The 25,221-nt window shown below is 39.2% G+C and overlaps 1 protein-coding gene and 1 pseudogene across 1 annotated transcript; both read left to right on the top strand.

Annotated features, from left to right (window-relative positions):
• The first annotated feature begins 240 nt into the window (after window positions 1–240).
• Window positions 241–3,421, top strand: LOC140932108 (ZP domain-containing protein-like). Its single transcript, XM_073381763.1, has 6 exons — window positions 241–247; window positions 414–539; window positions 1,485–1,890; window positions 2,229–2,408; window positions 2,721–3,025; window positions 3,330–3,421. Exons 1-6 carry the CDS (start codon window positions 241–243, stop codon window positions 3,419–3,421), a joined length of 1,116 nt encoding a protein of 371 aa, XP_073237864.1.
• Window positions 3,422–7,795: 4,374 nt separating this feature from the next.
• Window positions 7,796–23,529, top strand: LOC140932109 (coadhesin-like; annotated as a pseudogene).
• Window positions 23,530–25,221: the final 1,692 nt, after the last annotated feature.

A 25,221-nucleotide genomic window follows, 5' to 3' on the forward strand; every position in this document is an offset into this window, starting at 1 on the left:
CAGACCTTTCTTTGTTTCTAACAACATGCCATTAAAACGAGTGCAATGTCCAATTGTCTCTCAAGTCCAAAACTTTGGGTTTAATAATAGTTTAAAATCTCTCCTTTACTAACTCCCACCACTATCTTGGCTCGTTCTGCCAGTCGGCTCTTCCTTTTCTAGCCTCATTTTCAGTGCTTGAAAATCTTGCGTTAGAGTGTCAAGTTTGCTCTTGAAGCTATCGGTTCCCTTTTCCAATAAATGGATGGTAATTTTTGTCATTATTCAGACACATTTGAGTCGAAGTTTTGGCAGTTCGCCAAAAAAATAATGCCTGTTTACTGAAGCACGCGTTTCCCTACTCAGTCCTCTTGCCCACTAACTTTAAAAAAAACATCTAAATATATTCATAAATTTTAAATATTTCTGTTTAGATATCGATGAATGTGCTGTACAGAATGGCGGATGCTCTCACGACTGTGAAAATACACCCGGCAGTTACGAGTGCGCATGCCTAGACGCAGAGCTCTCATTGGCTAAAGACAACCATACTTGTGAAGGTAAACACCAAACATACCTTTCCCTGATATACATGTGTCCAATATCAGCAGCTAGTAGCTCATTGAATGGTTGTTACTTCTGTTAAAAAAAATTATTGAAAGAAAATTTCGAAAATGCAAGAACTGATTTAATTGTCGAAAAGGGTAGAAGAGAACTTAGGTGCTTCCCGGGGTCTTTCCTGTCTTCTCCGGCTGCTAGTAAGCGTGAAAATGTATTAAACTTACAGATTACTTGACATGATTTCTTGGGAAATTCTTGTTGTTAAGAATCATCTACAGAACTTAGTACAGTATTTGATCTTGCTTATAAGCTTGTAATTCCTTCGCTTGACACACTTGTAACTTTATCCGCCATTACTGATAATCTTATAGTGATTCATAAACATTAACTGCAAAGGACCGAAAATGAATATGTGGCAAAATGTAGAGGAACTGATCAACAAAATATACAAAAAGTAAACGTATTGAACGTATCTACAAAGCTGATCTTAATTTAAAGAAATATATTCGCAAGGCATAAATACGACACCGACAAAAACTCAAAACAGAGCGGGGATGTAGCCATGATTGAAATTCCTACTCTGCTGAGATTATTATTAGCCTATATTTAATTATTATTATTTTTAACCTTAATGTCTTTTAATTGTACATATTTTTTATCAAACCTCTTGTACTTATTGTTAATTTATTGTATTTATCATTTTTAATTTAAAATCGGCTTGATTTTTTGTAATAATATACTGTAGTCAGGGCATTAGTTAGTGAACAGCCACCTCCTGAAAGTAAGACTAATAAAATCGTCATTATTATTATTATTATTATCATTGTTATTATTATTATAAATTTCCAGCAAATCGTCCACCGTATAACCTACTGGTAGACCAGGGATCAACCCAGACTGGGGTGATCAACTCCTATTAAATGGTTTAAACATTTTTTCCTCAGCAAAAGGTGTGCTCGTCCGTTGCCTTCAAAACAAGATGTCCATCACTATCCCCAAGCTCATTCTCAAAGGAATGGACCGAGAGCATGTTCGTCTCCTGGACCCAAACTGCGGAGCAACCGAGAATGCCACACATTTCACTCTGACAACAGCACTGACGAAATGCAACACAACACGAAGACACACCAAGTCTTCCATTGTATATAGCAACACTGTGCTGGAGATTCCGCTGAAAAATAATGACATCATTACCCGTGTCAGGGAAATTGAGATTCCATTCAGTTGTTACTATTCTAATAAAAGAACAGCCACAGCCGTTGGAATGAGGCCCGAAAACCGAAAGCTGGTTTTCTCGGAGAAAGGAAAAGGAAATTTCACCATTGTACTGGAATTATTCCACAATAAAAGGTTTGAAGTTTATAGCAATTTAAATATATACATTTTCAGAAAGACGAAACTGCATTCAAACTAACTGCTTTATCAAACCGTTATATTTCGAAATGAGACTTCTCCACATATCCTACGGCTTTGAATAAGTGTATTGTAAAAGTAGGGAACTCGACATCTTTCAGGCCAAAACTTGCTTCTAATTGAGTTTTCTCAGAAATGCGATCAAGATAGGACAGAATATTCATCTTTTTTTCAAAGCCAGGAAGCTGATATCTCGTGCATGACGCAAAAACTGAACATACTACTTTGATTTCGACAACGGCAAGACTTAACCGTTTTGTTTCGTGTGATTCCAGATTCGTCAAATCATATAGTGCAAGTGACTACCCATTGTCCTTTAAACTCCGACAATTGATGTTCTTCCAAGCCAAAGTTCAGAGCAAAGACAAGGGGCTGTCGATCTTGGCTAAAAAATGTTTTGCCACACCAACACCTGATCAGAAAAACCCGAAGAAGCATTTCATAATGGATAATGGGTAAGGAAAGATCTTTTTTGTCCTCGCTGTCTTTGTTTTTTAATAAAAACGTGTTGCAGACAATTAACTCATTTTGCGTAATAAATCAGGCTAGAACCCAAATACAAAAAGAACTCACAACTATATAACCGTGTTTTTTAAGAACCTGTTCGCCTAAAATTTTGTCAGGTAACTCTTATCATACTCAAACCACTCTCGCGCGTGAAAAAAATCCTTCTGCGCTGCCTCAGCATCTCAAAATATTCCGTAATGTGATACTTAAATATCTTAAATCGAAGCCACTGTTCACATGAACACTACTTTTTTTGCCAGATGTCCAGTTGATGATACCTTGGAACTCTATTCTTCACCTACGGGCACCTTTCGATTTGGTTTGGAAGCCTTTGAATTTGTGGATCAGCCATTTGTCTTTGTGCACTGTCACGTGATCATCTGTAACGCGACTGATCCGCAATCCAGATGTGCACGAGGATGTGAAAAGAAACCTCGGCTCAGACGTGAAGTCCAACATCACAAGATATATTCCTTGGTGCAAGGACCAATGACGCTAGATCGTAATAAGGAATACAAGGAACTAGACAATAATCTCGCTATTGGCAGCAAAGTCGATACTGCAGGTATTATACACTCGAAATGTTTTTCATGAAAGTCATCTTCCTCTTAACAGACAGTCCAGACACTTGAAGTTGATCCCTGCCATCCTGTCATGCGCTTTAAAGCGGACAATTAAACTGTACTATGTTTTTCAATGGAACTGCCCAACAAACAGCACGTATTTACGATCACTTCCTGTTTTGAATAACTGATCCATTGAACAGCCCACAATATAAATGATTTTGCTGTTAAACTAGAAAGACACGGATTTTAAAACCCTTTCCACTGATTATTTTTTCTCTTCCTGTCTTATTTCCTTTTTTCTAGCCGGAGACAACCTTCCACTGCTTGCAGCCATGGCCGCCATGACAGCTTTGACCATGTTTGGAGTCGCATTTATGGCTTTCAAGAAAAGATGACGTGTTGGCAACTTATATTTTGCTCATCCCTAGCTGTTAAATCACTGGTCTGAATAAATGCAATGTCATGAACTTAACAAACACTGTGTCTCTTGTCTTGTGGTTACGCTATGTTCTCAGCGTTGGGAGACGAAAATTGAAGAAAAACAAATTATAGCAAATAAATATTTTTGTTTTAAAGTGAACGTTCTATTTCCGCTTTCGACACTGTATATCAAGCTACCGTACATCCCTTTAAAACCGTGACATCCCTCATAGAGGCAAAAATTTTCGCTACCCTTATTGATCCATTAACAGTCTCGAATAGAGGAAAAGGGCAAATTTAGTCGTTTCGAAAGAGTGAGCCGACAAAAGTCAGGTTTGGATCCACACCAGTTTCAACCGTTTTACGAAAATCGGTCAGTTTTTTCATAATTAATATATATTTTTAATGAAAAACACTTTCCAAGTTAAAATCTGGCCAATATCCTGACTGAATGACTCAGAAACCCAAGAAAGGTGACTTTAGGGAGAAAAGATCCAAACAAATTCACTGGGCTGCATACCCCGCACCCCACTAGAACTTGCGCTCTCGGCGCTCGTTTAGAAAATCGGTCAGTATTTACCCTACATCCGCGCCTGAAAGTATCTTCCTACTTTTTTAAAGGAGTAAACTTTGCTTTTTCTTATACGCTTAAGTCGATTAGGAAATATTCTTCTCGTATGTTTTTAGGCACATTATAGTATTGACAATTTCAAATTATTACCTTATTTGTCGACATTAGTTTACGGTGCTTTATGCTTTGTACTGTAATGCGGTACATTTCTACGATAAACTGTGTGGACATGTGCTTCTTCCTCCTTCCTCTTTAAATATGCTAACACTTTCTACTATCAACAGTTATTTTTTCCCTGCTGTCTTCATTCATTTCTTATGGTATGGACGAGGAGAATTTGCTTAACAATCAATACCTTTTCTCTAATACAATTCGTCGCTCAATGGCTCTTTTAACTGCATCCAACTACAATAAGGTTTATCTTACAAGTCCCATAACTTGAATAAAATATGAACTATAGGTATGTTTAACTTCCGTTCTGTCAACAGCACTCGATATAATGCATAAGTCGCGGAGTTTTTCAGTAGTTATAGCAACTACCTGATCTACAACATCTGCTCACGGTTGATATTTTCAGAGCATTTTACCTTAAGTATCACGAAGAGCAAGAAAGTAGATTTTATCGTTGGCGAATTTAACAGGTCTTTCACAGAGCCTTGATAGTGGTAATTACCCGTTTCCCTTGTACTTAGCCTTTATGCTTTTAAATGTTGCTTGACCATATTCATGTTTTGTATTAGAAATAACCCCAATCAGTGAGTCATTAGTGTCGAGAAAGTTTACACTGGCTATCTTAATACTGCTGAATAGAACCAATCTACTAACCAGGGAACAATCCTTTTTAGATATTACAGTTCCTGACGTTAAGTAGATATCAGTACGGCTGTAATTACTTGATAGTCTAGCAAATTCATTTTTGTTGCTCACCCTAGGAAAATTAATTAACGCAGAGGAATTTGTAGTTTTCCTATCTTCCTTTCTCCAAAATTTGATAGAAAATACCAATTTCTACTTCGTTCTTCGACATTAATTGCTCCAAAAGACCTGATACGTGATTGGAAGCACTGCTTCTAAGCGCTCGATAACCTTAACATTAACAGCTTGTGTGGCAGGAGTTTAAAGGGCAAAGGAACAAGGGAAGCACGACGTGCGAGAACATGAAAGACGCTCTTCGGCAACTCGCTCTCCTTAAAGGAGCTATCACCTCGCCTTACCTATCCTTTTCGCGGCTCGTGGCACATAAGGCCTTCACAGAGTTCCTCCACGCATCTCGGTTAGCCGCAACGGTCTTCACTTCCCCCCACGATCGCCATCCTGCTTCTGCCCTTCCTTTTTCCACCATTCGCCTCTAGGTGGTTTTTGGTCTTCCTGTTCTTTTTTTTCCTTTTGGTGCCCAAGTCATTCCTATATTGCAGTCGCTGTTCTGGTCCTGTCTTAGTATATGTCCAATTATCTTCCATCTATGCTACTTCTGCTCACCTCTTTACTCGTAGTTTTCATGTTTCTATGTCCTATGATGCTAGACTATTACTCTTTTAGGTTAATTCTGTGCTGAATTCATTACTTTTTGCCTCAGTAGAGTTATTGAGACATCAAACAAATTTCGTCAGGGAGCACCAACCATAATCATTTTTCCTCGGCCATGCTTGCAAGCATAGTATTAAAACTCGATAAAGGAAGTCCATTTATTTTCATCATTTTCACGTCTTCAATTCTCAATCCATGTCTATCCTTGTCGTCAGAAGCAACAGACAAAAAGAAAGAGTTTCAATGCCTAAAATAGTGCAATACTAAGTAAAAATACTGGATCATTAATTTTGAAATACAGTTGATGCGAAGACAAGTTAAAACGTTTTAAAAAGATAGTTAATAGCGTGACACAGCCCATTTAATTACCACTTTCCTTTCCATCTCAAACGTTTTCAAAGCAGGCTGATACATTCACAAAAAACCCCAGTTATCATTGCAAAATTTACCTGACAAAGGTATGGTGATGAGCCTCTTGGTGACTATCCAATGGATGGAACGCCCGTCCCTCAAAATGCACGGTTCTTGGGGTTTAATGTTTTCTTGTTAAAATTAAAAAAATCCGGCTAGATTCCATTTTTTTACTTTATCGTTTTCCCAGCTGTTTTTCTATGAAATATGAATGTTTAAGACGGAATCCATCAGGAAATTGAGTAATTTCAATATTCAATGGACAAAAACCTTGTACCAGAATAATTTAAACAATATTGCATTCTTTTTTACATTTTTCAAGGGCAATAGATAAAGTTAGGGCCTGTTTACATGGAGTGGGGGACCCCGGTCTAGTGGGGTTGGTTTCTTTTGTTTTCACGCTCTGGGGGAAACAAAACAAAAGAAACTTACCCCACTAGACCGGGGTCCCCCACTCCATGTAAACAGGGTCTTAGTTATCTGGTGACTGTAATAACACCAAGTCACGTGAGCCCGAGAAAATAAATGTCAAATTTCACAAGAATTGTGAAAACACAAGTAAAATTCTGAAAATTTCATGTGTAAGATGTCATTTTGTGCAATTTGACATCTATTTTCTCGGGCTCTCATAACAAATATTCTTTGGTGTTATTACGGATAACTAATTACATCTATATCCCTTGAAAAATGTTAAAAAGAATGCGATATTGTTCAAATTATTCTGGTACAAGGTTTTTGTCCACTGAAAATTTAAGTTACTCAATTTCCTGATGGATTCCGTCTTAATTTTTAAAATGTTTGGCCCCCAATCGCATGTAATCGTGAACAACAGACAATACCCGTGCAATTGCTGGACCAATTACTTTTTATTTCACGAGCAGAATTTTTGATACATTTTCTCTTGTTTCAGTGACATATAAAAGACACCATATTTCTCTATTATCTATGACGACAGAGAAACTTTGATAGAATGATAAGTTATAAAACAAGATCCATTAAAAAATCAATTTATTTAACAAACTCAAGAAATTCTTCGGGAAAAAAAGAGCTTTGTCACGTTCTATAAACTGTAATTTTTTTTTTATACTACTACCCGCAAAAGGTTTGTAATTTTCACATGTAGGTATTTCAAATTAAGCTGAAATACCACTACTCTAAGCCAATCAAATTGCCGAAATTTCTCATCTAGTAGTATAAAAGCGGAAATCCTACGGGTTATTTTTTGTCAAAAAAATGTTCTTTCCTCGATATGATTTACTACTATTTTTATTCATATTGTATAAGACTCACATGAGGTGAATTTCAGCAACGCACAGAAGAATTCCCGCACTGCCACACAGTTGTTCCATGAAAGACTCAATTTCAATAACAATCTTTTAGTACTCCTTATCAGCTTCAAATTGAATGGCAACACTTTAGAATTTCATCCACACGCAGTTTTATGGTAAGGAATACTTTGTATACAATAGAAACAGTTTCCCAAGAGAAAGCTCCTCAGTAGCTGGTTCTCTTCAATTGTCCCACTTGAGACCTAAGCACAGGGAGGTACAGCTCAGTATATTCCATAGTCATATTTCAAACACAGACTCTGGAGCTTCTAACACCTTAAAAAGCATCAGAAATGCTACCATATAAACGTAATTTAAAGCAACAGTGGCACTAGAGTGACGTCTTAGTAGTATTTATATGATTGATCGAGCTTCTTTTTATCTAACTAGGGGGTAAAATATTGAAACCTGACTACATGATTAGGGCTTTCACCCAAGAAGCGAGGGTTGATTGTTAAGGGAAAAAAATCAATTAACCATCTCCTTACTAAGTTTCAGTGTTGCTACCAGTTATGAGCATCCAAGACTTCTTCACTACATTGACTGTTCTTCTATTTATAGGTAAGTCACGATATACCCTATCAACTGTTTTGAAACTGTTCACCAAAGTGCTCTATCCGTCTCCTTTTGCCGCCAGCACAGCAAACCCGATGAACGCCACGCTAATATTCTACATACCTCACCTCCCTATTTTTATTTTCCGGTTGAGCCCTAATCGCTTCAATTGCTTCAATAACATATTTCTCATTGCCAGGTCAAATACGAGGAAGCCTAGCTACAGGGGCACCCAACGACTTTTTTCTGTAAAATAATTGTTCGAAGGAGCAAATATTGCCTAGAAAATTCTAAACCTCGAGAAAGGCTTAAAATTTCTGGATAACCGTTCCTTTCGCCCAAGACATTCCGCGCTTTTGTACTTTGTTACCTATGATTTTCGAAGGTTTTGTTCTTCACATTTAATTACCAAGATATTGGGAAAATTGCTAAAAATAACGTCTCCTGAAAATTTCGGCATACAGGCAAAGCACCCCTAGAGTTTTCTAATAACAGGACGGCTACTCCATTTCCTCGAACTTTCAATCGAAACAATCAGGATAGTTAACAGTTTCGAGTGAGACGAAAAAGCCACCTAAAACTTTCGAAATGGCCAACTTTCCCCTAAGATATTCGAACAGATAAATAGTTTTCCTCCAAAGCACAAAGCGAACCATTTGAGACACTTCTGACGTATTTGGAAACATTCGGTCGTTGGGTGCCCCTGAAGCTAATACTGACATATACCTACCAAATACGTTTCCATCGTTGGTTAAAAAACATTCTTATTGCACTCAATAGACCAGACGATTTCTCAGTAATCAACATAATGCTCTGAAACCGAGGGATCACATAAACTTTTTATCCTCGAGTACAAGATCGAACAAGAACTTACCTACGTGGCAATTCCATAGTCTCTCGAACTCAACACCGTAATTTTTAGGGAGTTATTACGATAACTCCAAAAATGGAGTAAAAATTTTGGGTACAGGATAACCCCTTTTTTGGGGTTATTTTAACTCCTAATTTAACTCCGAATTTGGGGTCATTTTTATTCCTGAAAAAGAGTTCTTTTTACTCCCAGTCTGGAGTTAAAATAACTCCGAAATGGGGTTACTTTTACTCCTTACATGGGTTGTATTTACTCTTTTTGGAGTTAATTTAACTCTGAAAGTTAGCTACAGGATAACTCCTTTTTGGGGGTTATTTTAACTCCTCAATATCTGGGGTCACTTTTACTCCTGAAAATGAGTTCTTTAAACTCCTTTTTGGAGTTCAAATAACTCCCCAAAAATAACTCTACTGTAAGGAGTTAAATTAGTCCCACTAGAGGAGTTATTGTAACTCCCTGAAAATTACTGTGAAGGATCCTTTGTTCTGCCCCGTTGTGCCAAGATGAATGATTTATTGTCTTTTTTTTTTCTTGCAGTTGAAGGGAAATCACAAGGTGAGTCAACTTTACGAGTCTTAAGTAGCAATGAGTAGCTAGAGATGTTTTAGGTACATTCAGCTCTGTCTATTGACTCATTGACTCTCTTTAGAATCAAAGAAAATCTTGCGTGATCTTCACCTCTTCAAAAAATTACTTTGTCTTTCTATATCTGAACTATGTGTGCATACCTTTGGCGTTGAAATGTAAAGATGAAAATAGACTGTATTATGAAAATAAATCAAACATCGTCAAATTACCAAAAACGAATCCTTTTTTAGAGTTCGTAGTATCGGAAAAGATAACTGGATATACTTAGTTATAATTTCAGCTCGGTCCTGAGCTGCTGAGACACATGTCCTATCCCTGAGAAGAAGCGATGAGCTGTTCAAACAAAATCGTAAAATTACTTTGAAGGTATAAGTTAGCACAGACACACTTTTAACTTTCTTTGTTCTACAGCAATCGATGGTGATTACTCTTCGTGGAGCGAGTTTTCTGAGTGCAATTCAACTTGTGGCAATGGAGTGAAGACACGTGCGCGACTGTGTAACAATCCTGAACCGAGCAGCGGTGGCAAAGCTTGCACTGGCCTGGGACCAGCGGTGGAATATCAAACATGCAACTCGTTTCCATGTCGTATGTTCAACTCATCATACGTTGCTGGGAAAATGCCCACCTATCCCACCCCTAAGCCAACATTTTGCCCTAAGTGAGAAGAAGGTGTTAATGTTGGTTTAGGGGAGGGGTAGGTTGGCATTTTTCCAGGAACTTATAATGATTCCAACCATTTTCATTGTAGGCCGTTTCATACGTCGTGCTACCGCAGTTCTAAGCTGGCTCGACTTCACCACAACTCTAGCACGACTCTACCACGACTTGGTTCCAAACGTCGAATCTAATTCAGTCGAATAAAATAGCTGCTGGGGAAATCAAAACTTAAAAATGAAAAGCAGGTTATTGAACTTTTAAAAGGTCTTAAAATGTTTTCTAATATATTTGTAATTTATGAATTAAGGTCGGTACAGCAGTAGTACAACGTTTGAAACAGGTCTTACTTTTAATGGGCCATCGCGAAAAATACCATGAGTTTCCAAATATTGCCAACTTTGATACTCTCTAAAATCAAATTGTGCCTAAATGAAAATCGATACATTTAGTACTACGCGAGGTAAGTTGCCCTAACCCACATACTTTCTGGAAAAAGAAATTGTTTTTTAAACTGGTTTAAAATGTATGTTTAAACATATTTCCTAAATTCATTGTATTTTGTATAATCATCGGCTTCCAGATCTCAAAAGAAAAAAGTACGGTAACAGAGCAAGTGAGCTTTCTACGGTTGGTGGATCAGAGTTGATCGTTTATGCACCCTATAGGTGATAGGGGGAAGTTGGATGGTTCTTCAATATTTTTTAACTATCCAACCCTTTTAAACTCTATTTAAAACTAAGTGAAACGCGAGGATTTTAGTACAATGACGTTGGTACTGTCAAGTGGGGCAGGCCATTAAACGTCGTACTGAGGCTATTGTTCACCTTGAAAAAGCTCTAACAAGTCTTGAACATTGATTAAAGGCTACCAGTTTGAAATTATTCTTGTTGTAACATCTGTAAATATGATATTAGCAGAATTATAACGCTACTTAAGTATAATTTGAGTCCTTTATAACGTTTTTATTAACCCTTTCACTGCCAAATGTGGCTAAAGGCAAATTTCGACCAAATTTCCAAATTTCATTTTCTAGAATTCTGACAAACAAATAGAATCATGTGACCATACAGGCAGATAGCTTTCATTTGGATGGTCACATCATAGGATTTGGTCTGCAGACTCAAAAGTTAGAGTCACCTTACAAAACTCCATGAAGCACTCTGGCAGGGAAAGGGTTAAATAATCTATCACGGCTACTGAAAATTTTCGATTAAGTCGAATTCAAATACACCGAATTTTTTACCTCTTAAGGAGATTGTTTGCTAAACACCAAACTTTAAGTTCCTAGTGTTGGATTTGCAGTAGCTGGTCTAGATCACGCAAAATTCGGCTTTTATTAATTTCATTTTTTTTTGTTTATTGTGGTCATAGTAATATTGATTTTACTTAAAACTACAGTTTCACAAATTTCAATCCATAGCCAATTACTGGCGAAAATTTTGTAGCGATCGGACAAGGAAAAAACCACTTTTAAGGCGATTGAAAAATATCGGTATGGCCTTTTAAAAACTGTATCGAAACGCCTCAAATGCCCAACTCAAAAGGATGAAATAGTTTTACAGGAGTTGAATTTAAGACATTTTATGACATTTTATGACCAGCGTGATCAAGAGTTTGTTTTTTAAGACTAGACTTTATTTTGACACATGTGGGGTATGTTTTTGGCGCGGTGATCGGAAAATTATAAATTAACATGAGCATACCCCCGCTATTGGCACATAATAACCGGGATCACATGGGGCAAAGTAGTTATTATAGTCTTCTCGTATGAAGTTGCAGCTCAGTGTTGGTCATCATGCCCTACAGGGATGCGGATAAAGTGGTTTCCAACGTGAGAAAGTGGAAACGAGCTAATCCCGACAAAGTGCGGGAACAGAAATGGCGTGCGCGGGCTCGAAAGCAGCCCCACATCGCCACGTTATACCACCTAGATAAGTCATCTCCTATCGTTCAGCAGCTTATCCAGGAGTACGTCGCTGCTTCTCGAGTTCGTTGGGAGACCAATCAGACGCATCAGATAACCGCCCCACGAGCCCGAAGGAAGCCACGTCCTAAGCAGAACCCCGGTCTCAAGTTGCTGAAGCCGCTTGGTCGACTCACGCCTCCTAAATCCAAGTCACCCATGCACAGTAACTCAGTCGAAAATGAGGTAGACCCCTACATTTACCGCCGCCATGAAATTCGCAGGGAGGGACAACGGCGCACAATGGAGCGGATGAAGGCGCGAATGGACGTCGAACGGGTCCTGGAAGAAATGACTGTACAAATAGATCCCTGTAGAACTTTAAATCGCTTTTCAGCGCAACTGGAACGCGAAGTAGATGTCGATACAACCTGTACTCCTTCATTCGTTTCCCCAGAGGATTGGGATGCCATGGAAGCGAATTGGTTTCCCTCGGAAGAGGACATCTCTCTGTCGTCGATCATAAGAGCACCCCTTGATTTAAAGATGAAGGAGATTAACCCATATTACATTTTTTCGTCAGACCAGTGGGACGAAATGTTAACCAAAAACGAATGGTGACATGTTATGTTTTAATATTTTAATCGAATTTTAGCTGCACTGACATTTCGACTGTAAACCAGTTTGACCAGGCTGTTGCCGGTTGGAGAAGAGAGAGAGAGATTTCATTCTGTCAATGAGTCAAGGTTAAAGGAGTTCGGTTTCTCAAAATGTGTCAAAAGGCGAACAGTGAGAACCTCCACCTCACTAGTACTAATTGAAACATAAATAAAACTCCGCAGAACAGGAAAATAAGTTAAAAGTAACAAAGCAAATACAAAATGACAGTCCATGGATTTAGCAGTTTCTCAAAGTTCATTTTGTTGTTTGTAATTATTTATATGTTTCGGCGAAGAATAGAAACAGTGAAAGTTAGGCTTGGGTTTCACTGGAAAAGTTTTTTTTTTTCAGAATCATGAATATTTCCAGATTTATTACATTTAGGGTGTTCGGTTTAGCTGGTCTTTATACTAAAAAAAACTTATTTTGATTCGCAACCGTTTGCACACATTTATAAACCGGCACATTTATGCAGAAACGGTTACCAAGCAGTTTACCTGTAACATCCGCCATTTTGTATTACCGCAAACTTGTATGATCGCAGGCGAAAGGGTCGCAAGATATCAGTGCGGATTGAACAGGACTCCGACACAAAGTATTCACTTTAGAATTCGTATTCAAAATTCTCAGATACGCGACGAAACCAGGCTGACTTTGTTTGGGATTCACGCATCTGCATGTAAACGACAAAACGACGGCCAATACTAAAAGGACCAGTCTGGAAAAATATTCCCTAGTGTGATCCTACTTCACCCTAGCCTACATGTAATAATGTTAAAATGCCAGTAAATATCTTAGAGAATCTATTAATTTCAACAGCGTGGTAAAATATATTTTAAATTAGGTTATTCAAAGTAAACATGGCTGAAATAAAAGAACTTCAATGTAGCAGTAGTAAAATGTTTCGATCTCATTTTTAAACCAGTAAGCTGCCTATTGTTTTGGGTTAAAAATGGGATTCCTTAGTGTTCACAAATACTACCTTATCTTCATTGAGTTGTCTGGTAAAAACAAATTGTCTTAATATTTTAATAAAAAGACCCTAAACAGGAGGAAATCGTAAAAATTAAAATACTTTGGTTCAGTATCTCCTAAAAATCGCGAACTGTGGCTTCCCAATTTCACAGAATTAAGTTCGCGCGAGAATTCATACCAAGTAATATGCATCAACTCCTCTAATATTTAACTTCACTTGCATAAAAACGCCGCAGTGCTGAGGTTAGCTAAGTTACTGTCTTTTTGTTGGGTTCAAAGGCCTGGTTTCCATTCATCATAGAGTAATCTAACTACATGATGCATGTATTCTGAGTATCATTAGGTCATGCTTTAAAACAATAGAGAATTAGAATAATTACCGTAGCCAGGATGGCCCTGCAGATTTTTAGAGTATTATGGTATTTCTAAAAATGGGCTTTTCACCCTTTGTGATCAAGCTTCGTTATTTAACCTTTCAGTGACTGTACTTCTCTGTAGTCCGGCAATGCATACTCTACTCCCATCCTCCAATGTAATAAACTTACAGTCTTTATCGCTTTGTCAGCCATTCACATCATGCCCGGAAAGCCTAGATTTCCTTCGAATTTTGTGATTTTTGCATGCCTTTGTTGTTCTATGAAGAACAGACAGAAAATTCTCATGATGGCAATATGTGATATTACAAGTAAATTAAATTTGTGCTCCAAAGTGTTTCATTTTCTACTGGTTCTGGCAATGGCAATCAGGAAACGTTTTACTTAATTCAGTGTCAAGCATAAACAGCCTCTACTGTCAGAATTATAAAAAAGTGAAAACTTTATCATATGTTGATCAAAAGTATACTTTTCCTTAGCTGTTGACGGTGGATATTCACAGTGGTCCAATTTCACTAAATGCAGTGTGACTTGTGGTGGAGGGTATCAGACTAGATCAAGAACCTGCACCAATCCCTTGCCGTGCTGTGGTGGGAGGAACTGTGATGACCTGGGACCAAACATAGAGACACGGAAATGTGGAACATGCAGATGCGGTAACACGAAAAGAGGAATCTCCCGGGCTCTTACTCATTAAGCTTAACTCAATCCCTGACATTCCTTACCCCTTTAAACTCTAAGAGTGATCAGCATCAGATTTCTCCTCAGTTGTAATAGCTATGCTTTGTAAAACAGAGTGGTTATGAGGATTTAGGACATGATCACACCAGACGTATTTGCTTGATACTTGATCAACTTCTCCCCACTATACTTCTACAGTAAATGAATAGGGGTGAAAAAGAAGAATTTTAATTTTTTCTTAGGGTTTAAAGGGTTAAACAGTAAACTGCTGCTTATAAGCTTCCCCCACTGAGTTATATGCGTATCTACCTAAAAACAAAAAAAAATGCATCGGACTGTAATCCCTCCTATTTACACTGTCATCCAAATGTACTAAAACATGTGACAGTTTATGATAAACACAAAGGGTAGTAACATGACAATTGAGAACGGACCAATACCTTGCGTTCTAAACAGTATATCATTGAGGAACGACTGAACCTCCATAACAGGTGCAAATTGGACCCATGTGAGGCCCTTCCTTAAAGGATTCCAATACACAATTTTAACAGTTTTTAAAGAGGATAAGAAATAAATCAGATGAATTTGGAGTCCTCCCATCCACACCTTTTTCCTTCTTCATAATTTTATCGGCGGAAGTTTGTAAATCAATCAATCTATGTAGCGATCAACCTTCAATACACCTCTTCCAATACACCATCCAGATGCCATCATTTACACAAATTCTTGCACATAACTAGGCAACAGATCAAGCAAGCTCTGTTGAGCTTTTAGATGATCTCGCTTTATTCTAAAGAAATGTGATTGGGACATTTTCACTATATCTTTTGATGAAGTAGCATTTAAGGACATGGCATTTTCTCATTACAAAAGGAAGTCAAAAGGAACCAAAAACTCCATAATAACCGCTACATACTATACAGTAAGGGAATCCTTCCGAAGTTTGTATGACTAATGAATCGCCACGCATATCGAAGGACCAAACCATTTATCCTCTATTTGGGAGCCTTCGCAACCACAACGACGACAGGAAAGAAAACTTTAAAAAAATAGGCTTTATAAGAAAAACAATAGTTTTTCACGTGTTCAGACTATATGGTACACTTCTTTGCCTTATCTTCACGTAAAATTGCCTAATTTCACAATTTGTGGAGCTCGTAAAGGTAAATTAAAACGGACGAAAAAAATTACTGCAAAACGAGTTGAATAGCTGTGTTGAGTGTTCAACCACCCACGAATCAGGTTTGGAAAAGTTATTGCAGAAAGTAGGAAAAATTGACGCACGTACAGAGTTGTTGTTTTACTAATCTAAACCTGTTGCTTTTTTTGTAGTTCTTGTTGCCGTCGTCATCGTCCATTAGGGACCTTAAGCAAGAACGACGGCGACGGGTACGAAAACGTCACCTAAAAAATGAATTCGCGCTGCTTCCAATTTTATCGCGCTTATTCCATCTCGTTCAATTCGTCAAATTGTGGCAATTTTTTCTAGAGTTTAACACTAAAAGACTGTATCGAGGTTGAGGAAAAGAGAAAGAACGTAGTTGTTTTATGCTCACGTCCTCCACAAAACGTAAAATTAGTCATTTTCACGTCGTGGTCGTGCAGTGAAAGCAAGAAAATGTCCAGAAAAGCGTGATGCACGTGCAAAGTTGTTGTTTTGCTAATCTAAAACCAATTGCTTTCCTACCGTTCTCATTGCTGTCGTCATCGTTGCTTAATCTCCCTAATTCCCAATGACGCGACTTTGCTTGTTATTCTAGTGACTGATGGTGGATACAGTGAGTGGTGCCCATTTACATCTTGTAGCGTTTCTTGTGGTGGCGGGGTCCGGTACCGCAACAGAACTTGTACCAATCCTCCCCCACATAACGGAGGAATGGACTGTCGGCACCTCGGACCTGAAAGGGAGTCACAGAAATGTAACACACAGTCCTGCAGTAAGTTTCGTATTGTCAGAGTGGCGCCCTGACCTTATTTCAGTTCATAATTCGCCTTAATTTGTAAGATTGACAGATACGTATAGAAGTGATACGGTTGAGTACCCCAAACGCCTTAAGCGAGTAATTGAATCAATCGATACTGAGATAATGTCCCGTCTATGATCACAATGTAACGTTAAAAGTTTCCTATCTTATTCTCGAACTCGTACTAACTGAAGAACGCCTTAACCAAAGGTAAACGACAAATTTGACAGATACTATCAGGTGAAAAGGCGGGTAGAACTGGTCGAAACGCGAGGCTTTTCCCTGGACAACAGAAAAAAACAAACTTATCTATGAAAGGTCCTGTTCAGATTTTCAAAATTGTTGTAATTTTCAAGAACAATGTTGTTTATGACACTTTATGACGTGTTTATTTTTAACGAGGCCTATACCTCCACATTTCACGGACTTTGTAAATCAAGTTCAGTTGCATGTTTTAGATCAAGGTAACTACACAGAATGGACCAACTGGTCTGAGTGCAGTGCAACATGTGGAGGTGGAGCCCAGATACGATCACGAACCTGCACAAATCCTCCCCCAAAGGCAGATGGAAAAGACTGCGAGGAAACTATTGGACCTGCACAAGAGTCGAGACAATGTGACACAGGACCATGCCGTAAGTGTTTGTAATTTCTATTTTGACGAAATTGTTTTTACACAATTACTTACAAGTAATTTTTTTCTTTTCTTTTTTGCTCACTGTTTATTTTCCCAAATAAAGCTGAAGGGGGGGGGGGGGAAATGAAACATGCATGTATGACACACTAATACTGACATCGGCCCTAGCTAAGAATTCATCACAGACAAGGAAAATGATATGTTGCAGGCGACAAATGCACGAGTGATCAACCTTAAGGACTTGATAAGGTAATGATTGCTGCGGCCTTCCCTCTCTGCAGCGATTTGAGTGGCTTTATTCCCTGCGTTTAGTTTTTACACATATGACTTCTTATAAATAAATACCGGCTCCTCTTTTTAGCAACTGACGGAAATTACACGGAATGGACCAAATGGTCTGACTGCAGTGCAAGTTGTGCTGGAGGTTTGAAAACACGAGTAAGGACCTGCACCAATCCCTTGCCTCAAAATGGTGGAAAAAGCTGTATTGATTTGGGATTCGCTTCTGAAACAGTTGAATGCAACCCAGATCCATGCCGTAAGTAAATACCCTTGCTAAGTAAATCATTTAAAACAAGTTCCTTCACTTTGAAATCATTTAATTGCAGAGTCGAAGAGGTCGTGTGTCTTTTCCTTTCAGCTATCGACGGTAATTATACTGAATGGACAAAGTGGTCAGACTGCAGTACAACTTGTGGTGGCGGTTCGAAAACGAGAACAAGATTTTGTACCAATCCCCCACCAAGTTACGGTGGTAAGAACTGCGATGACCTGGGCCCCACTTCTGAGACTGTGTCATGCAACCCAGATCCTTGCCGTGAGTAATATGATTGTGCTATATAATTTTGTCTACTTGCAATCACACAATGTTTATTGCTAGCTATATGGAAGATTCCGGTTCTGTTCATTTTTCAGCTATTGATGGTAATTACACTGAATGGACCGAGTGGTCCGACTGCACCGCAACATGTGGTGGAGGTTCTAAAACCCGGATAAGGACTTGCACCAATCCCCCGCCGCAACATGGTGGGAACAACTGTGTTGAGCTAGGACCAGACACGGAAACGGTGAAGTGTAGCCGGGATCCCTGCCGTGAGTAACTGAATAGTTTCGTTATAATATAAGGTCACATTTCGATACAATATTAAGTGCAGTCCAACCCCTCTTAAGAGGGGTGGTCTCAAACGAAAATTGAATTACCTACCGTCACGCGCCTTGAGTCACGCACGTGGCCATTTGCGTGTCTCGCGCGTTTCGCTCGAAGGACCAACAGAGAGTGAGAGACTGCTCGTAATCTGAACTACAAGGGGTCTTTTCCGAGCAGAGGTTCCGATAAATCTACTTTTTGAGAGGAAATTTATTGTACGCAATTTCTAAGTTACGGGGGATACGAACAGTTCCGTTCTTAACCAAAAGATTTTAGAATTTTTCAAGTAGCGTAGTTCACATAGCAAACACAGAGAGCAGGACGACGAGTAAAGTGATTATTTACAACAGCTTCAAAACAATTGAGAACAATAAAACCGTCACCCTAAAAAAGTGCTTGCGGTCCATTACGAGAGGTAGCCGTTTTGTTCTTTACGAGAGGTTCTGATAATACTGTAATAATAGGGCTTTGACTAAGAAAGTTGTTGGTATCAGTTTGCATTGTTGGTCCACTATAGGAGGTGGTTGAGTATGGAGATTCCGTCGTACTATTTCTCCAACCATTTGATCCTGGAAACGTTTAGTGGACATATCATATACATGTAATACTCCCTATTTATTTTACAGCAATCGATGGTAATTATACTGGATGGACAACATGGTCCGATTGTAGTGAAACTTGCGGTGGGGGTTCGAAGACGCGTACAAGAACCTGCACAAATCCCTTACCACAGCACAGTGGAAAAAAACTGCTCTAAACTGGGGCCAGCTTCTCAAACTGTGAATTGCAGCACGGATCCTTGTCGTGAGTGAATATGTATTATGAGAATCATCTGGGCAAGGGTAAATTACTTCTGATAAGTATTATGCTTTACATCTATTTAGAATAAAGCGGAGATTGTCTAAAAGCTTAACAGAGGTTGCTTGATTTCGTGTCTTGTAATTTTAGCCGGATTTTTTCTTGAAAACATTACCGCTAAATTGACCTTTTCCGCCCAACGGTTAGCCATGTTAAACATTAAGACTGCAACCATTGCTTTTTTCTCTTCTCCTCCTTTCTTCCTCCCCGCTCTTTCCTTTCCGCCTTTCCTTTTCCTTCGTTTGTGTGATTTTGAAACTTATCGAGCCCCAAAAAAACTGCCTTTTGACGCTTTTCACTCAAATGACTGTACATTTCGTTGTGTCGGTTTAAAAAAATACATGTAGCTATCATTACGTAATAGATTATGTGTAAGAATGTATGGTAATTAAAAACACTTCTTCTTATATGAAAAAATATATTTCATAGATAATGTCTTTTTTATTTTTATTTTTCAGCAATCGATGGTAATTACACTGAATGGACTAAGTGGTCGGATTGCAGCGCAACTTGTGGCGGGGGCTCAAAAACACGAGTAAGGGCTTGCACCAATCCCCCGCCACAACACGGTGGGAAGAGCTGTATTGAACTGGGTCCCGCTTCTGCGACTGTGGAATGCAGCCCGAATCCTTGTCGTGAGTAAACGTGCTACCAACAAGTAAAAAGCAATAGGCCATTAACTCTCACTTTCAAAACGACGCCATGTCTAAAACCTTGTGAAATTAGTTTTATTTGCATAAGAACAAGAAATCATTTTCAAACCAATGTCTTTGTACTTAGCATCGCTCTGAAACAGAGGCTTTAGGCAAGTCGGAAATGGCGTATTAACGTTGCCAGCGCTGTTTCATGACACATAATTTTTTTTGGTCACCAGCCGATGTTTGCCGGTGATAGGGCACTGAAAAGCAACGCGAGATAGGGGTTGCTGAAATATGAACAAGGAATTTAACAAATTCACAACTGCCACACTGCTCAGAGGGGCCATGTCAAAGTTTTAGATTATATAAAGCAATCAATACCTCTGTCAAGAGAGTCGTTTTTTCTTTTCGACGATTACTGTCGTGTGAAAAGGAGAGGAAGGTTTAGTTTGCCGAGCTGTAGATATCTCAGTAGATTTCGGATACGGAAAGAAGTGAAAAAAAAGTTTGGTAATTATTTTTTTGCCATTTTTATTTCAGCAATTGATGGGAATTACACTGAATGGACCAAATGGTCCGACTGCAGTGCAACTTGTGGAAATGGTTCGAAAACACGGATAAGGTCTTGTACCAATCCCTCACCCCAATACGGTGGGGATAACTGCGTTGATCTAGGACCAGATACTGATATCACAGAATGCAATCTAAAACCCTGCAGTAAGTACATACTTCAGGTTCATTTTATTGTAAAAAGACTATATAAGTTTCAGTTGTCACTTGTGAAGTAGTATTCGTGCTCTGCGAAAACAGCCGTCTCTTCCCGCAGGCGTTTTTCCTCTGACTTCGCCGCGGGGGACCCGTCGATCCCTAGCAGGGAAACGTCTTTAGCGGTGAGGAGCGAGAAGCGATGAATGTTCCCGCAGGCTTCACTTAAAAGAGTTCGACAAACCCGCAATTGACTGCGTCTTTCAGAGTTAGAAATGCCCATGAAAACCGATTTTCTTCTTCTGACACCTCTTTGTTTAGTATCGCCCATAGGGAGATGCAGTTCAAAGAACATAGCCGAACGAGGCACGCGACATTTTTGAAGTAGCCCCCTCCCCCGTAACCATAATCTGGTTCCAGACAATAATAACAATAACCATAATCATAATAACATAATAATAACCATAACCATAATCCATAATCATAATAATCCATAATCCATAATAATCATAATAATCCATAATCCATAATCATAATAATAACCATAACCATTATCCATAATAACCATAACTATAACCGTAACCATAATCTGGGGTCCAGACAATTACAAACTGTGCGCTTCTTATTTTTATTTTTTCAGCTCCTCCATGCGCTGCTGGCCTCGACATTGGCCTCGTTGTTGATAAATCAAAAAGCATTAACAAAAACCAAATGAAATTGGTGAGAGAATCACTTGTGAAACTTGTGGACAGCTTTAACCCAGCCCCAGACAAAGATCATTTTGGATTAATAACGTTCAACAATAAAGCTTCCGTTAACTTTAAACTAAACGACAAAGAATTCTACGACAAATATCAGCTTGAAAAGCGCATCGGAGAGATGAGTTTAGATCGAGCTTATAAAACGCGAACTGACCTTGCCATGAATGCAGCTAGAGATGGATTGTTTACACCAAGTGGTGGAGACCGCCCGGACAAACCAAACGTGATGATTGTGCTAACGGATGGTAAACCACAAGGTCTACCCAAACGTTTTAGTTTTGAGAAGTTTTCTGCTGACTTCTACGGAGACCCCAAGGTATTGAAGTCACATGTTAACTTTCAGATAGCGTACATGACCCAGGGGAAGGGGGGTGGGGGATACTACCACGCATGGGCTATTTGGTATGTGCCGCTGTGAAGGGTATGGTTTTCAAGCAGTTCACTCGGGGATAGGGTATATAAATCAGAGAGTTTGGGTCTAGATCAGGATACAGGGTATCGTTTTTCAGGAAACTGATCAATTGGTTGAAGATTTTAGTCTGGACTAGGGAAACCGTGAATTGCCACTCAAAAATATATAAAAAAATCAAATCGGGTTTGTTTTAGCTGAATTGTGCTAGTGATCTCAGTAGTTTCTGGAAAACAGCTACTCTAGGATACGGGAGGTGGGGGGGGGGGGGGGGTTGGCGAGTTTAGTCTGGTATAGGGTACCAAGCTTCAGCTGAACTATCTGTGGTATAGGCTAAGGTTAGGTTAAGGGACCACCGCGGTCAAACGTCTAAATCGTTATTTTTGTTTTTTATTGCTGGGATTTCATTTACCAGTTAGAGAAAAATGGGCAAAGATTTATAAATCGGTTAGTCAACATAACTATCTTTCCATTTTTCTCAAAATTTTGAGCTTTTTTCGCTGAAAACGCTTCTCGCTAAAAGAGAATCATGTTTGAAAATGGCACCGATAATAACGTCAGCATCGGTTTTCAATCACTTAGAACTTTTTTAGTAAACTTTTAAAAAGTTTAGTAAACTAACAGGATGTTGGTAATACCCTAAACTTTCGATAGTGAAAGTAGCAACCTTAACTTTGAAGTATTTCGCTTAACTTTTGCAAATTTCACTCGTTTGACCGCTGTGAAGGCTAAGGGTTCCAGGCAACCTCGTCCCCAGGGCTTTTCCCTTAAAAAGAAAAGCCCTGGGGACGAGGTTGGTTTCCAGGGTCCCAGCGGCTCATCCCCACTCAAAAATTCCTAAACTACCCTCCTTCCCGCGCGCTGCGTGGTAGGCGCAAGAAGGGGAGGGAAGGGGTAGAAAAAAGCAAAAGTAAAAGCAAAAGGGAGGGGTTCCTTTGTTTCTCACCCCAATCATTATCTCCTTTCCCTCCTCTCCTAACCCCCTTTGACGCCTGTCACAAATGCTATGTCTCAGATAATAATCGTATTTGAAGTAACATCCCCGGGGGGTACACCTGGGAATTCTTGGTGGGGGTGTTGCCGTCCGGTTCTCCGAATCCTGACCCTATTTCAGACCAAAAAATGTCATTTTCCTCATCCCTTTTTCAGACTTGGCCTCTGAAATCCATACCCATTTTCAGACCTGGAAGTGGTCACGGAAACTCAACATTACATGTTTACATAAAACATTGTTGAGCCGATATTAAAACCCCAACAAAACGGTTTGTTAAAATCCGTTAAGAATTCGCATATTACACTTTCTTTCTTGTCCATTTTGAATTGAAACGACGAACACATACACCCGTAGTTCCTTCGTGTGTGTTGGCTGCCAATATTCTGATAAGATCGCCAACGGACGCAACGTTGAGCACTTGACTTTGTCTCATATAACTGATTCTATGGGATGCCTGTAGCAGAGTAGCCTGCGAACCGCAGACGTATTTCCGGTCAAACTAGAGCCGAAAAAACTGGATGCTCTCTCAGGCTAGTAGCAGAGGAACATTGAAGAATAAACAACGCTTTTTACGAACAGTACTGTAGGCGACGTTGGACTCAGCTTCAGCAGGTTGACAGGATTAGGACGCATTTATAACTAATGTATGGAATCTCGAGAACAGTAATATGTAATATTTTTCTTGTTCTTTTATTTAGGTGGCTGGTTTGTACACAGTAGCAGTTGGCATTGGAAGAGGAATAAATCATGAAGTTCTTCGACAAATTGCTGGTGAGCATGGAAGTGTATTTGCCACTCAAGGCTTTGAGGAACTGGCCGTGGAGCTTCCAAAAATGAAGAAGAAACTTTGTGGTACGCTCTATTAAAATTAGCATTCTTGTAACAATCATATAATACTATTCTTACTAGGGAAAACACGCACAAAAGCCAAAATTAGCATTAATGCACTTCCTAGCATTCTCAGCATGGCCTGGGAGAATACACAGCATACCCACAGACCTTGCCCCTCAGTTTAAAGAACAACCTGCTTGATTATTCAGCCAGTTTTAGTAAATTTTAGGTCTCAGCACCCTGGATATCGACTCGATAACAGTTTTCTCCCCACCCCTCCCCCCCCCCCCCCCCCGAAGTGTTCCCCTCGTATTCTCTCCCGGTCCACCGACTCGCAAAGCCTCGGGCCGATTCTCCCGTATCTTATATAGGCTCATCTGGCTTTGTGAGCGGGTGTTCCGGGTCAGAATATATTACTGTCAGGGGCGTAGCACATAGACCAACAAAATGTTGGTTTGATCACTCTACCACTTGTAATAAATTGTGCGTTGTCGGAGGGAGATAAAAAGCTTAAGCTTAAGGGTTGGTGAGGTCAGTGTGTACTAGTCATACGTGCAATTTTCAGGACATGTGGGTATGAAAGTCAGCCAGGACTACAAATACTCGAAACGCAGGCTATCCCATTCTGTACCGACAAGGTTTAAAAGGGACCATCTAAAAACACCTTAGGGTATGCCCAGTGCCCGTAACTAGGGCCATATCGTCTCAGGCCACAGTTGCATAAATCGTAACTAAATCTTTAGGCCGATTTAGCAACAGAACGGGCACGTCAGTTGACCACGGCGCGTAAAACAGTAAACTGATCCTTACGGTAGGAAGAGTGATTGAAAAAATATATAAAGAAAACCAAAATAAAGTGGTGAATTACATTTGCCCGATATTTCGGTTTGCAACACGACAAACCTTCAACGGGGGCTATAAAAGAAAAATGAATACAGATAAAATATGAACGTTGCATATGGGAGAATTGAATACATAGCAAACAGAAAATGATAGGCTACTAAAAAGATAAATGTCACTAATTCAGTTCATCACGTCTACTTATACCATGAGGTTCTAAAGTCATAGCTTTGTCCCGATGAGGTGAGCCTCGCATGCCTTTCCGTCAGAGTAAAGTTTTGGACCCCCCCCCCCCCCCAGCTCAGAGGCAGCATGGCCTACTGGCCACGAAAACTGCACTGTCTTACATTCATTTAATCAATCTTGTCCTCTTTTTTTGTTTTAAGGTTAAAATATATGTACAAGATTGACATCACATCACCAGAGGGTTAAAAGGGAAGACCAGACGAGGGAAGACTAGTTTTCATCACATATCTTGGGACTGTAACCGCGAACTTTTTCGCCTCAATTTTGTTTTAAGGTTAACTTTAGAGTAAACCTTCACCAAATAATCTGAAATAAACCTGTAATTTCTACCTTTTCTTAAAATGTTTAGCTATAAAAAAAAATTCAGCAAAAACTTTTCTTAACCCTTTAAACAATAAGATCAAAATTTGAATTCTCATTTGTTGCCCTAATTCGTTTCCTACAGAAGTAGTGGAGAGAAGTTGATCAAATAACAAGTAAATTCATCTTGTTGATCAAATCCGTAATTCTCGTGACCTCTCTGTTTTACAAAGCATTAATATTACTAAGAGAAATTTGATGCTGATCACTCTTAGGGCTTAAAGGGTTAAAGTTCTATCCTCTACTGACTTGATTATCCAATTGGCCTCGTAAATTCCACC

This window comes from Porites lutea, chromosome 3 (genome assembly GCF_958299795.1).
Source record: "Porites lutea chromosome 3, jaPorLute2.1, whole genome shotgun sequence".
NCBI classification, from domain to species: domain Eukaryota; kingdom Metazoa; phylum Cnidaria; class Anthozoa; order Scleractinia; family Poritidae; genus Porites; species Porites lutea.